Below are 16,284 nucleotides of genomic sequence, written 5' to 3'. Positions count from 1 at the left end.
TAATTCTTAAATTCTGGTGTGGTGATGTAGTTGAAATTCAGCCTAGCTTTGCTCTTTAGTTTTAAAAGGTGAGAGGTGAAGCCTTGATGGTTTTGAAGCACAACTGGTAATATCAAGCATTTGAGTGATTAAAGTGTTTATCATTTTGTCTACTATTTAAAAATCAGACTTCAAAGTCAATTCAAAGTTTAAGCACATAAAAATACATATGCGCCTTGACCAATCCTGTAAATAAAGGGCAGAAAATATATATATATATATTTTGTCTGCAAATGGTAAGGCTGAAATGACTGAGAATATTAAAAAATAAATAAATAAAATAAATCCTATGAATTTTGACTCTCTGGCCATTTTCCCCCATATATAAGGGCGTGGCATTGTTCCGCGAATGGCCAGAGGGATATTAGCCCTTTCCTGTACATAAAGGAAGCAGTCCCTTTGCTTGGGCTACAATTGCTAGCTTTGGTGAATACTTGAATTGCTGAGTTTCTCTTTTTTGTTTTAAAATCTAACCCTATTTTAAAATCTACTCCTTACCCTCACCTTCCCTTATTCAAATGGTAATTTAGCCAAAAGATTCAACATTTTCAATAGTATAAAAGGTTTACTGAGACATGAACTCTGTACATGCACAGAGGCTAGATCAGCTTAAAAAAAAAAAACACACACACACACACACACACAAAAGAGAGAGAGGAAGAAGGGGGGAACTGTAAGGGGGAAGAGGAGGTTTCGAGAGCTTGGGCTGCAGGGAGAAACTTATCCAAATTTCCTTATGTAAAACTTGGAACCATTGAGGGAAATTACCCTTAATGTGTCTTTTGCCCCAGGGGCTACGGAAGACAAAAGGGTAAAAACAAAAACAAAAAAACAAAACAAAACAAAACAACAACAACAACAACAACAAAACAAAAACCTAGCCCATCAAAAGTCAAGAGCTTTCCAGGTTCCAAATCTTAACATGCCAAATTCTTTTCACAGGTAAACATCAAAACGCTCCCACTGTGAGTTCCACTCTTGACTAGTCCCCCCCCCCACAGGATTTAACTTTTACAACAGGCTTTGTGTGCATTATAGGAACAGCATTCCTGACAGAGATTTTCAAAGAAAGAAAGAAAAAATTTTGTTTCCCCCTTTAAAACAGGATACGTGAACTCGGACCCACATAAGCAAAAAGTTTAATAACTTGCCAATTGTGTTCAAATTAACAAAGGTTTTGTCCCTTCGTTTCTTCCACAGCCAAACTAAGTGAAGGAAAGCAAACAAACTTGGCAGATAATAACAGTAATTATATGGAAATGTGATAATAATATTGGAATGAATAAAATGCTTAATCCGCTAAGATTTTTATTATTTGCAGCTTCCCACGTAAATTGAAGGACATCCTTTTTTGCCTTTTTGCCCCTTCTAACTCTGTCTTTAAGTCCTGCCCCTTACAGGATATCACTTCTACAGATGTGTTACTACAGATCCAATGAAAAGCTTCGCCACCACAAGACTATTACCTGCAGCAACAACAACAGACACCAAAGTTTTCAAAGTGGCCACAGCAAATCCTTTCAAAGGGGAAGTGGGGCTGACAAAGGGGGGTGGAGTAGAATTCTAAGGACATCTTCTCACTTTTGAACCTCAAGACTGTGCTCCAGGATTCTAAAGATACATACATAAAATATCACAATTGTCTCAAGATATGCAACTGATACTTAATTAGTTTGTTTTGTATTATGTGTTATTATGTAGGAATGTTGAAATGTGTCTGACAAGTGTGTTATTTCCACAAATGGGAAGGGGGGGGCTATTTTTGTGGCTATTTTTGTGTGTAATTGTTTTTATGTTTAATGTCTTATTCCTTACAACCCAGTGGAGGATTCTCATACATTTTATGCTTTTTAACAGACCAGGCTATTATGTAGTCCAATGTTTAGAACTAGATAAATTTATAACCACATTTAGTTGTTTCACCTGGCACTCTGCCAACTTCCCTACCCATTTTAAAATGTGCCAAAAAAACTCGCTTAACCAAAGAGAAGCTGATAAGATACATGAAAGTGCATATGCTTTGGTTTAGCAGGAATAATCCCTTATAGAGTTAAATTGACTTATTTGGACAAATGCCCTTTAACAGATTGGTTTGAGAAGTTGGGAACCATGGGGCAAGATAAATTCAAATTGGACTCATTTTGAATTGGGCAAGTGTATCCAGGCTGCAATTAGCTTTTTGGTCCTTAAAGTGCAAGTGAGCAACTTCCCATGACTGCAAGACCAGAGCCTATAATAATAAAATCCCATAGAATGGCCAAGGCAAGGACATTTCCCTCATGACGTGCCCAAACCTGTGCCAGCTGGGGTGAGTGCCAGGCAACATGGTTAATATGAAAGCCCTAAGTGGATTCACCAGGGATTGCCACTACTGTGACACCAGGCCGGTGTGAGACCACAGAAGAGCTACCTTGACACCTGAGAACACAAAAATGGCGGGGGACAAAGCAAACTGCATTTTTCAGTCATTAGTGGACCTTCCTGCTAAATGTAAAGCATACGCCACTATTGAGAAAATATTTCTTCCAAGGTACTAGAGTGCCACAAGTAACTGAACAACAAAATATTAATTTTACGTGATATCCTAAGTCTAATTATGTGCACTGTTACACCATTATATTTCTATGCAAATGTCCTTAAGAAGCATGACATCCGAGTCCCTTTCAGGTACACATGGAGACACGCATCTGGGACGGAGAATAGCAGGTTAATAATTACCACCTTAAATTGTGCGGAGAAAAGGATTGCAAAGTAGCCACCTTTGCAATCTTATCTCCGAAGGGGGGAACTGTAGCAGGAACCCCCCCACCCCAATCATTCTGTTTGTACAAACTTCACACACACACACACTCACACACTACATTCGCCACATTTCTGTTATAAATTCATGGAAAATCAACCATACATCGGATTTGCACTGTTCCATTTTATTTTACTCCATATGACAAGAACTATCAAAGGGGGGTGCCTTGGTCCTGGTCAGCCATAATCCCTTCACCGTCTCAGCACATCCACAGGAGCCCTGCCCAGTTGCTATGCCAACCCTGATGATCCCAGACAGAAGACAATCAAGATCACAAAGAACTTGCATATGGGAGTGGATTCAGCATGGACTGAAACAAAGGACAATGATCAGATCTTCCCTCTGGGGGCAGGAAACTGCAAACTCCCCTTTGTCTCCTGGAAGTGACTCATGGGGAGGGGGGAAAGGAGGAACCAGCCAGGTGACAAGACACTCAGGTTACCACCAACTCCTCCCTCAACCCCTCCTTTCTGTAATGTATGCATGATGTTTCTGGGGGTGGGCTTGACCTAGAGGAGGGGAATTTCAAAAAGTTTTATAAGACCTTGCACACTATTTTTCTGGGTCTTTCCTCTCTCTTGCAAGTGAGGGGAACACCCTGTTGCAACAGTTCAATAAAGGCCAAGCCTACAGGCTGCTGTTTTGCTCCAAGTTATCCTGGTTGGTGTCTTTACTTTTTGTCCAAGGGAGCCCTCGGATATTTCCGGCAACAGTATAAAGACAACAACCCAGTAACATCCCCCATTTCAAACGGGTTTAATATGTGGATGGTTTTGATTGTACTCATGTTTGAATTTTCATGGGTGTTTTCTGTGATTCTTGTTTTCTTTTAATTTTTATTTGCATTTTCAAAAGCAGGAACAGAGAGCATCTTGAACAGCATATATACAAATACCATATGACTTCCCTTCCACCCTTTTTCTGGTTCCTTTTGTTTTTCTACTGCTCTGCGTAATCCACATCTTTTTAATCATTCAATTAATGATCTATTAAATACTTTTAATCTATTTCAACTCTGCTGGATTTACATAAGACCTGCTATGTATCTGTCTATACTGGTTCTTGAAATATTCAATAAACATTGTCCATTCCTCCTTATATTCCTTACCTTTGTTTTCTCTTATCCTGTTCCTCAGACCAGCCAGTTCAGCATATTCAAACATTTTACACTGCCATTCTTCCCTAGTGGGGACTAGACTTGTTCTCCACCTTTGTGCCAATAAGATTCTAGCTGCAGCCGTGGTGTATAGTAGTAAACGCTTTTGTTTTTGGGGGACTTCTGTTGTTACTATCCCCAAGAGGAAAATCTCACGTTTTGGGGAGATTTTTTAAAGTATCTTTTTCAATTCATTATATATATTTTCCCAATATTCCTTAATTATTTTACAGGACTGCCACGTGAACAAAAATCCCTCAATTTCATAACATTTCCAACATACACCTTCTTGTTTTCAATCTGTAATCCTGTCCTGAGCGCGAGTCCCATCAGTTGAGGGGGGGGAAATATAAGAATTAATATTCTTACAAATGAATATATAAGAAGCCTGCCCTCAATCTACTGACAGCCCCCAAAAGACTCATTGAATGTTCTGCAATTCTCAGAGAGGGCATCTCTGTCCCCATGACCGTGTATATTTTTATTACAATTATTTAGATTGTTGCAGATCTACAGTAAGTTTTTTTTTTTGGGGGGGGGGTTGCAAGGGCGCACCCATAACGGCTAGAACAGGCTTCCTCAACCTCAGCCCTCCAGATGTTTTGAGACTACAATTCCCATCATCCCTGACTACTGGTCCTGCTAGCTAGGGATCATGGGAGTTGTAGGCCAAATACACCTGGAGGGCCGAGGTTGAGGAAGCCTGTGCTAGAGTGAGGGGATGTTGCAATTGAATAAATGGTACAGCTTGGAGTATTGAAGGGAAGGTGGCAGGTGTCAGATTTAAAACACACAGGCTGGACCAGTTCTCCTGTTCAGAAGGTGACTGATAGCGATGCAGTTAAGGACACAAGGAAATAAAACTCCAGTGCAGGGCCATCTGAAGGCAGCCCTGTTTAGGGAAGCTTTTAATGTTTGATGGATTACTGTATTTTAATATTTTGTTGGCTGGGGAAGCCCAGCCAGATGGGCGGGGTATAAATTAATAATAATAATAATAATAATAATAATAATAATAATAATAATAATAATAAAAACAATTGGCTATGCAGGTGCTGTCCTTTCCTTCCCCAGATGCGTGTTAGCAGAAGAATTGCGTTGGGAAGGGGAGGTCACATGAGGCATGACGTCCCACAAGAAAAAATGTGCCCTTTTGGGGGGGAAACAGTTCTGGATAAAGGGGGACAAGATGGCAAGTTGCTGCTTGGAGCAACAGTTGTTAGGAAGAAGGGTGGAAACCTTTGCCAAAGTTTTCCAGTTTTTTTTGCAGTGGAAAACCCTGTGTTTTGCAGCACCCTGCAAACGGAATAATTGATATATCAAACACGGGGTTCGTACTTAACAACTATGAACCCCAACATTTGGGATCCCCTGGAAACCAGTGCCAAAGTTTTGCAGTTATTTTGCAGTGAGTTTTTGTGGGGGGTTTTTTGACAATTTTACTGAAGATTTTAAAGATATTGAGCACTGAAATCCAAACTCATTTATAAAAAGAGAATAGAAAGCTATATATCAAAAAGAAGAATAAAGAGAAAGAAAATATAAAATGTAATACTCATGATCCTTGCTAAACGCAATTATATAAAAAAGAGAAAGAGAAAAAATAACAGAGGAAAATAACTAAATTAATAGATAAATGGATAAAAAGAAAAACTCCTGCCTCTCTGACAATTATCTGTAACAACAATTATTCAAATAACTTGATGGCATCCGTTTAGGCGTTATTCAAATTAGGCGTTATTCAAGATTTAAATATTGTATCTGTAGAGGTAAGAGGAATTCAATATATTTCCTGAATGCCTTCAGGGATCAAGAAAGCTCTTCAATGGAAGGTCACCTGTAGGATTTGAATTATGTCAAGAAAAATGGAGACTGAGTGTATTACGAAGAATGTAAACTTACCAGACATATTTGGAAGTACTGATTTGCAAGTTCTCTTTCCCAAAGGGACAATCATAGAATCATAGAATCTTAGAGCTGGAAGGCACCCAGGGGTCATCTAGTCCAACCCTGTACAATGCAGGAATCTCAACTAAAGCATCCATGACAGATGCTTCCAAGGAAACAGCGGCAATTTGCCAGCCCCAGCTAGCTCCAGCCCACCGGCCGGTAGCCAGGCGATCTCTGGTCCTTGGCTCAGCATGAAACAGCGACCCGCAGTTTCAGAAGCCTTCAGAAGCTGGAGCACGCTCCAATCAGCAGAGAAAATAACACTGCGCAAACAGAAGTGGCAGGAGACAGCTGTGAAAGTATATTTACAGGCAGTTTATTCAGCATATGTCAGGACAAAGGAAAAACATGTCTTCTCCCTTTCGTGTCCAAGAGCAAGCAGCAAAAGCAAAAGCTATCCACACAAACAAAAATTCCCAGCAAGCTGTGCTGGAGTGTAAACAGACATTTGACATACAACAATCCACACATCTGTTTTAAGGTGGAACGGAACATCAATATCCTAACACACCCAACCTCTACTTAAAAACCTCCAAGGAGGAAGAGTCAACCACCTCTCGTGGGAGTCTGTTCCACTGCCGACAGCTCTTGCTGTCAGAAAGTTCTTCCTGATGTTTAGTCGGAATCTCCTTTCTTGCATTTTGAAGCCATTGAAGACTAGATATCCACCATGGAATAAATCAGGCAACTTTAGATTTAGCTTTAAAGATCTCAGCCAAGTACCCGGAAACAATCTTGGTTTCGGGAGTAGCATCTCTCAGCAAATACTGGATTACAGACTCTTTGCAAAACAACATTTTGAGCTGTAAGGGAGTCACTAGGAGATTTCTGCGATGGGTGTAGAGAAGTGGGCAATCCAAAATTATGTGATGTATCTGGTGTTTTCTTATTACAGGGACGGAATCTGTTTGGAAGGGGATTTTTTGAAACCTTTCAAACAATATAGATGATAGAGGAATGTATTTAGATGAGCTAGCATAAAAACTCTGCAATGGAGTTTCTAAATTATTAGGCATGACACCATGGTGGGACTGCAATCCTAAATAAGCAGATGTGCATAAAAAGGCTGGGAGGGGTAGAGTTTTTAGATTTCATGATCTAGCAGCCTCTGCCTGATGAGAGAGATTTGTGAGTCATCCAACAGAAGAAGGGAACCTATTGCAATCCCTATTTGCCTGAGTTTGAGGGTAGTATCAGAAAACCATGTAGAATTATGTGCATCTCTCAATAAAGAAGTAAGCTTTCTGTGTCTGTATTAAAATAATTTTTTAGCCAATATTTGAAAGTCATAATCCAGCCCCTAGATTCTAGGAGATGCTGGCCTAACTCTGTACACATAAACTCTGTGTGCTTGTCGCACTGCATATTAGTAATTTATGGACAATCAATCTTTCATTTTAGTATCAGACACAAGCCCAGGTGAAGGATGTATTCTGTGTAGTGGGGCAACGTGTAAGGGTCAGTAACATTAATAACGCCACCAGCGTCTGGAGAAAGCTAGCATGAGCCGGGGCATTTTAATATAGTGCCAAAATACTACAGAAATTAATAAACCCTCCTGCTTCATATATTATGGGACTGCATCCAGGATCAGATTAAACCAGTCTAGCTGCTATTAAAATTTATTTCCATAGTTCCTTTCTGTGGGATTTGTGTGTTCAGCCCCAAAGCACATTGGGAAGCCTGCTAGTCACTGCTCAAGGGGTCTGAAGTGTGAGTCGTTGAGGTGAGAACCAAACATTCAAGGCAGGTGGTCCGCATATGTCTAAGGCCCCCCAACTCAATTGCTTCAGCATTTTAACCAAAAAGCAACACAAACAGACAGCTTCTACAGTCATTAAAACAAATAGTTCTCCATTAAATGTAGTAAAAGGACTCTGGGGAGATATTTCCTGGGAGTATTTTGGATAGAAAAAGGAACACGGAAAGAAATTACCAGAGTGGGAGGTCTGGGGTTCCCCCCCCCCAGCACACATTTTTCATTTCACCAAGTATGATCCTTGCTCCATACGATATGGAGACATTAGGATGTGGTTTGCCAAGTCATTTTGAAGCTCAAATACAGGAGAAGTCAAAACGTCCATTGCAGTTTATAAAATGTAGTTCAGGATTAGTACCGTTTTGCCATATTAGTGATATACAATGTGCAGCATAGTTAAGAGAGACCTGGGACAAATGAAGGTGGAGAGTCTGTGTTTCAAAGATGAATCTTTCCGTTAATGTCTACTATATAGTCAGTCCTGATTCGCACACCATTATTCCATGCAGCATAGGCTGGGCTTCTTGGCAAAGCAGCTCCTTGCAACGTAGTGTTCTCCTGGGGTGGCATTGCTATATAATTAAGCAGAAAGATACACCTGTGCTTTGAAAGGCACATTCTGTCTAGAGCAGAGCTTTCCAAACCGTGTGTCGCAACATGTTAGTGTGTTGGCTGCAGTGTGTAGGTGTGTTGCACAAACTCTCTCCTGGGGCTGGAAGGGGTTCGTTTAACCTCCAGTTTGCTAGTAAAACTGCATTACTATGTTGCGAAATGATGCAAAACTGAATTACTGTATCGCGAAATGATGCATGTCCAAAAAGTGTGTCACCAACGTGAAAAGTTTGGAAAGCTCTGGTCTACAGCAACGGTTTTCCTCTAGAACAGCGATGGCCAAACTTGGCCCTCCAGCTGTTTTGGAACTACAACTCCCATCATCCCTAGCTAACGGACCAGTGGCCAGGGATGATGGGAATTGTAGTCCCAAAACAGCTGGAGGGCCAAATTTGGCCATCACTGCTCTAGAATATGAGTATGGAAAATGTGGAATTGTACTTTTACGTCTCAGTTAATTAAGAATGTCACTATGGTCTGGATGCCTCACCTATGCTTGTACACATGTAAGTACAAGTTCCTCAGGAAACACACCTTGTACATAGAGCTAAATCAAGCGCAGTTGCCCCAAAGAAGAGTAAAGTCAACATTTGGCATTCAGATGTATGCACCTTTTCCAAGTTTGCCCTATTGGTTTTCACCATTTTGACACCACTCCCTATATTCAAACAACACAGAGCAACATGTGCATAGGATTTCTCTTGCAGTTTGCAAGCAGCATGGTCACAAAAGTATATGCACACCTGTGTTAGAACTATTCAGTGACACTAATGCAACATATCACTTGTAGCAGGTGTACGAAGTGTGTCTCTGCTCGTAAAGTCTCATAGAAGGTGGCCAACCCTGGATTTAAGGGTGTTATTCAGCCTTCTTCAAGGACATTTAAAAGGATAAATCAATTACTTTTTCAGAAGCTAGTTAAAATTATTGCTCATCAACATTAGTAAGTTTAATTAAAAACTCACAGAGCCTCAGTATTCAGTACCACGGTCTACAGGACCTGCATTTAATAGCAATTAAATTAGTTGCTTAATATACATAACAAGTGTTGACATTCCAGTTAATAGATTTCAACATACAGCACAAACTGTACAAAAAGGGAGTCACAGAACGACTAACATTTCTTTGCAACACATATAGAAGAAAATGCACCACAAAGACCCGTAAACTGTATAACCATGCACTAAGAAGACGGAGATAAGTCTTAATTGAACTACAGTTCAAGAATACGGGAAGGCAATAGTTTAATACATCAGGATGTTTTATCGGGCTCCAAAGGTGTAGTAGTACGGTTCATCCGGCCGATATCCATAAGCAGTGGTCGGGCGGCTTGGGATACCCATGGGCTGGCCAAATCCATCCACAGCAACGCTATGCAGAAAAGAAAAACCTGAGTTGACATTTGAAAACAGACCCTTGCAAATAGACATCACGCAGTGCAAGATCCCCTCTGACTTTTTCCAGAATGCAAAAATATATTGAAATGTACCTATTTGGTATCAACCATTTGCTGGGGGTTGAAGTCTCTGCCCTGTCTTAGAGACCTGGTTCTTATCAAATCAGCGGTCTCTCCAGCAAATTAAGGCTACTTGGGTGACCAGCGTAACATGGAAGCAGCAATTAACACAGGGGTAGCCAGAAGTGCTTTGCATGGAAAATGTTGCCTTACACTCAATCAAATTGTTGGTCCATCATAGCCAAGTATTCATCATCATCTTATTTTATTGTTTATAGCCAATAGCCATCACATGGCAGTATGAACACAAATCGCACAGCTGCAAAGCAAAAGACATTTCATGCACCAGACCAGGACAAATCTACAATGTCCAAAATGTAAAAGCATTCCTTCTGGTCAGCATCCCTGGGGTTTGGCACTTCCACTATCCGGAAATGTTGACCTTATCTTTCTTGCCGCTAGTGCAAATGGTGCCACCTTAGAGCTGATGCAATTATCAACATCTGCCAGCAGCCATTTAATTTTCATCTGGGTGACCTTCTAAGGCAGTGATGGCCAAACTTGGCTGTTTTGGGACTACAATTCCCATCACCACTGGTCCTGCTAGCTAGGGATGATGGGAGTTGTAGTCCCAAAAGAGCTGGAGGGCCAAGTTTGGCCATCACTGTTCTAAGGCAATCTGAAAAGGGGAGATAAATTTAGCTCTGAGTGAATCATACAGTGGACAATATAAAATATAATGTATCAGATCCTCTATAAGCCCTGATCCACATATACAGAGGTACTCTTTTACAGATCTGTTAGTAAATCTCCCATCCAGATATTCAGTAGGCATTGTTTGAAATCTGAGCTGAGTGAAAGATCGTATAATGGGGGGAAAGTTAATTATCGCAGGTACATATAACCCTTTTGCGGTCTGATTTAATTTTAGTGTAACAAATAGCAGGGTGGCAATTCTTTATATATTCAATATCTTTTTTTGCATCTTTGCTAAACACGATATTTAACCTCTTGTGACCAGGAGGAACTACCAATATCACTGTTGGGGAGATCAAATAACTCTGCATCAGATCTCTACGAGATTTTACCCAGCCTTCTCGTGTCTGCAAATCCAAAAAGCATCTTTTGGCTAAGTGTTGTTTTGGCTGCAATGATATTTTTCCCCAATACAGAAACATGGATTTGTGTATACAAACTTTTATAGAGTTAAGGCCTTATAGAGTATAGTGCTCCAGGTGTATTATGTGGCACTGCCAATATCGTACACAGGAATCTATTTTGAAGTACTACATCAAGTTCCTCCCTACAATGGTAACCCCATATAAGAGGTGAGACATAATCTTGGCTTCAAAAATCTTTAATGTTGGTTCCACTAAAGGATGGCCCTCTGTGTAATTGGTGCTTCTCACGCATGCAAGTTTTTGCAGCATCCACATGTTGTTATCATCAAAAGGCCAGCCCATACTTCCACACATTCCTTTTAATCTGGATTTACCCTTCTGGAGGAAAACCTGATAGCCAATGGCCTATTGGTGATATTGTGACAGCCCTTCTGCAAATTGAGCATCCATCTGGAAGCATCCTCCGTAGACTGAACAGAAGCTGCCCTGCTGGCAAAACCTTTTGTGCCCAATTCCATGCATTTCTTTGCTGGGTACAAGGGGGCACAGGAGCAAGCTGCCAAGCCAGAAGCCTTTTTGAACCGGTAGATGGCACTCTCTCCTCATCTCTGGATGTTAGCTGCTTCCAGTCACTTTCAATTTACTTCAACCTACTCAAAACTACTCCTGAACATATTTTTAATTAGGTAGGGGAGGGGAATCATGGTTTCAATTACGTTCCGATCAAATCAACTCTTTTAGTTCAATAAACATGAAAGTAATTAGGTGCAGAGCCTTACAGTTCAGAGCTCGAGACATTTTGGTTATTTCCAAATGGTTTGCGTATGTGATGGCTCCGCTATGACAATTTGAGACATTAAACCAACATAATAGTAAAACATTCAGATCACTGGAAAGATCACTGGGAAGGCTGTGAATCTGGCCTAATTTACATGTTACTTTTGCGACATAATTGCTGCTCCCTTATGGTCAATTCCCACATTGAAATGCTGGTGTCTAAAGTTTTAAATGTAAGGATAGTTTTAATGCCAGTGTCAGAAGTCCAATGGAGACATGGTGCTGGTACAGAACTTTTTAGGCATTTTTTAGTCAGTGTGGCAAACAACAACGAGGGAGGAGCAATCATACCCAAACACTAACATATAAATAAGGGGACCCTCACACACGGGTAACTCATAGATAACTTTGTGGCTGGTAAGGGACAAGCATAGAAAAGACTGTCACCAATTTGCAGGACACCTTGATAATCAGCCCAGATCTATAATACTTCTAGGAGTTGCTTGTCTAGAAATGTGTTGGCTTTACTCTTCATTGCCTTTCTTCCCCACACAAGAGAACCTTTAAGCTTCAGATGGAAGCAGAAAACCATGAATAATACACATTCCAGGCAACAGACTAAGAGAAACCCTTAAACTATTCCATGCAGAGAACAAGACTTTGTGCAGTTAATAAATAAGTACCAGTGAGGCCTTAAAAGTTATTATACAAACTAATGAAGGTTTCATCTCTTCATGCCTATTAGCACAAATTCTGACTTCTAAAATGGATGACAGAATTTGTACAATGAAAGTTCAATGTTTCTACTCTCCCTACCAACTAATGTGCTCAGAGTAGTTGCAAATTTGGTTATATCATAGCATGACCCAGGGTCATAAAAGCAGATTCTGAGGCCTCCATGATGTGGTAAGAATTTAAGCTTTGGTTTGATTGTTTTTTTTTATAAAAGTTTATATGAACATAAAAATGTGTTCTGCAGCTGGAACTCCAGAATGAATATTCAAGTAACGCTTTAGCAACTACAAAGAAGTGGCACAAAGAAATCAGCAAGAAATCACTCCTTGTCTCTGCACCAATGCCCTACCATTTCATAGATCTCCTTAATTTTCTTTAAAAAATAAATAAATCCCAGAATTACTTGAAGGTTTGATTTATTTATTTATTTATAAATAATATTTCTTGCCTGTCCTTCAGCTGAGGTCCCATGGTGTGTTACAGGTATAGAAAATATAATTATAAAAGCTGTTCAGCTAACGGTTCCTTTTCTAAAGCTGCAGATAGAAGTGACACCATAATCCCCATTTTGTATATGGGGACAAGACAATGCACCAACATGCAATGGATCCATACTAGTACACTAGAATTTTGCTAACAAAACGTGCACATGATAATGAATATCATGCTCATAGTTCAAAACTATAGGCTACTCAAGCCCCATCCTCTTCTGCACTGTGTTAACAAGCTAGCAATCTAATTCAAAGTTAATATTCAACAGTCACCACCTTTCAGATATGCAAATTTTTATATAGCTGCCAAAGTGTGCTTGGATAAATTACAGGTCTCGGATGTAAGAATTCCTGCTGTTCAGAACAGCAGTTGCACTTCTGTTAAATCCAACAAAAAGCTATAAATAGAGGGGAAAACAGTAATTTATCATCCTCTTTTAGACTGTGTATCAATGGGTTTGGGTTTCACAAGCTTCTTGCCGCTGGTGGAATATACTGATACGCAAAACAGGTTCAGGTCTATAGTTGCACCCTGGAACCTTTATAGCGACTGGGAGACATGGAGTTAAAGTAGTGAACAGCTTAGCTTAGCTAATTACTGTGTAATACTAACTTCAGTTGCTGGATCATTTTGAGATCCGTTAAAATAGGACTGTATATTTTACCCCCCTCTGCACTCTTAATGATTTGTTTTTTTAGTCTGAAATCATTTCCAGCCATCAGTTAAGCTTGTGGTCTCTACATATGCACTTCTCTTGAGCACAAATATTTCTTTTTCCTATTGGTCTGCCAGCCTTGTCAAGAGAAAATTGCACTGTAAACTAAATGCCAATACTTAACCTCTCGGATAACTCAGGCTGCTAGCATAATCTAGGACCTCTTCAGAATGGCAGCTGAGCTTTCTAATTTGCTCGTGAGAACTTGTCAAAAGAGGAAATGTTCCAAAAATACATGATGCATTTTATAAAGTCCTTGGGACTTGCACTGCTTCAGAGCAAATAAAAATACCACATATATTCAGGATCCCTGAATCAGCTGAGACACGTCAAAGTAGCAAAGAGGAGTCTGAGAGGAGATACTCTAGGCATCTTCAGATATCTAAAGGGCTGTCACATGGAGGTGGAAACATGCTTGTTTTCTCCTGCTCTGGAGAGAAGGACTTGAACCAATGGCTTCAAGTCACAAAAAAGGAGATTCAAGTTACAAAAAAGGAGTAACTTTCTGACAGCAAGAGCTGTTTGACAGTGGAACAGACTCCCACAAGGACTGCTGGACTCTCCTTCATTGTAGATTTTTAAGCAGAGGTTGGATGGCTACCCATCAGGGATGTTTAGTTGAGATTCTTGCTAAACTACCCTTGAGGTCCCTTCCAACTCTTATGATTCTGTTAAAATGAAAAGTATTACACCAATAAATTGCAATAATTCGTTGTGGCCCACAAAACCTAATTTCTTTCATAAGCACAGTCCTCAAGAGAGGAGGAGAAAGGCAGCTTGTTTACCTGAGACTGCAGCTATGTGAGTGCTCACCTGTACAGTCACACATATTGGTTCCGTACCTGGCACAGAACAACATTCATGGTGCAAAGGCCTGGCTTAGCACTACGGGGCACATACGCAAGTGAGCTGGGACAGGCTATCATCCTGCTCAGTTTGAAAGCAGACTGATGCTGAGGCCTAAAAGAACCAGAGTCAAAAACAGGAATGAAAGCAAAGCCCAACAAGCTGCGAAGTGGATTGTGGATGGGCTGTGTTTCTGCACAGCTGCAGCCACTCAAGCCTGAATTTTTCTAAAGCAACCAAGCCCATTTTGGGGTACTGATGCTGTTATTTCAAGCACTAAACAGCTTTGGATCCAAATCCTGATGGAGAACCTGCTCCCATACCAACCTGCCCATGCATTAAGACAGGAGTCAGCAAACGTTTTCAGCGGGGGCCGGTCCACTGTCCCTCAGACCTTCTGGGGGGCTGGACTATATTTTTTTTTAACGAATTTCTATGAACGAATTCCTACGCCCCACAAATAACCCAGAGATGCATTTTAAATAAAAGGACACATTCTGCTCATGTAAAAACACACTGATTCTTGGACTGTCCGTGGGCCGGATTTAGGAGACGACTGGGCCGGATCCGGCCCGCGGGCCTTAGTTTGCCTACCCATGCATTAAGATCTTCAGACAAGGCTCTTCTTTGAGTTCCTTCTGTAGGAGAGCTATATTTTATACATCCAGGAAGGAGAGGGGGCCTTCTTTGGTATATCCTCCCAGAGGAAGTAAAGGGAGGCGCTGACACTGCCAGGTTAATACATTTTTATTTGTCTAGGCTTTTTAGAATTCACCACATTAATTTAGCTAACTGAATGGTTTTTGGTTTAGTGCTTCTCAAATCTTATTTCACTGCTACGATTGTCAGTTTTGGTTTTAAAAATTCAATCATCAAAACACTATTACAGTTCATACACTACACTGGAATTCATGTTTGGATGAAGATGTGTTCCAGAAAATTTCTAAATAAATAAATAAAAAGAAGTAAAGTAGCCAGCAACAGTAAAAGTAAATAAATAAACAACCGGCACACCAACAAAACAATCCACAAGAGGAAGGAAGGATCAATCATCATTAGTTTTGTAGCTTCTGCTACAGATAAATACAACTAGTGTTTGAATCCTTCCTAAAGTACAGAATTTGGTCTCTACACTGTTTGATACATTATGCAATACTAAATACACACCAAACTTGAGCCTATTTCTCAGCTGCTTTCAATGTTATTTTTCATCAACATACATCTTAAGACTCCTGCTAAATTTTGTAATGGGCTGAATTCTTGCAACTACTGATAGGTGTTACAATAACATCATCCTCCCTGCATCCCTTAGTTATCAAAACATGCTAAGTTTCAACACTGTTAAGGATTATTGTTAATTAAATTTCTATACCACCCTATATCTGTAGATCTCAGGGTTGATCACAACACAAAACTACAATATAAAAAACACAAAATACGTAATAAAAACAAAAGCAGAAACCCAATAATTTCACAACATTGAAAAGAGCCTCAGATGTCTATAAGGTCTATAAGGTCTTTAAGGTAACAGAGCTATGGCAAGCCTTTCTAGTAAGCTCTAGGAATAATGGTTTTTCTTTCTTTCACTTTTGTTTTTAAAAAAGAACCTCAATTCACCTAATTTATTTAGCTCAGGAATGGGGAACCTTTGACTCTCCAGGTCTACAACTCTCCCCAACCAGCATGGTCAGTAGACAGGCATGAACAACTTCTGGGGGGACACACACATTTTCCATCCCTGATTTAATAGTGCAATCCTGAAGGAAATCAGCCCGGAGTGCTCACTGGAAGGACAGATCCTGAAGCTGAGGCTCCAATACTTT

General features: G+C 40.2%; 1 protein-coding gene across 2 annotated transcripts in view; it reads right to left on the bottom strand.

The window, feature by feature from the left end:
- Positions 1–9,296: 9,296 nt before the first annotated feature.
- KIFAP3 (kinesin associated protein 3) overlaps positions 9,297–16,284 on the bottom strand; it is a 75,256-nt gene continuing 68,268 nt past the window's right edge. For both annotated transcript variants that reach the window (XM_083621688.1, XM_083621687.1), the window contains exon 20: positions 9,297–9,690. In XM_083621688.1, the coding sequence (XP_083477814.1) occupies positions 9,582–9,690 (109 nt within the window). In that variant the 3' untranslated portion in view covers positions 9,297–9,581. The remainder of the gene's footprint in view (positions 9,691–16,284) is intronic.

The sequence above is a fragment of the Podarcis filfolensis genome (genome assembly GCF_964270895.1).
Source record: "Podarcis filfolensis genome assembly, chromosome: 6".
NCBI classification, from domain to species: domain Eukaryota; kingdom Metazoa; phylum Chordata; class Lepidosauria; order Squamata; family Lacertidae; genus Podarcis; species Podarcis filfolensis.
The sequence above is the reverse complement of the archived record's forward strand: the minus strand, read 5'-3'. Positions and strand labels throughout refer to the sequence as shown.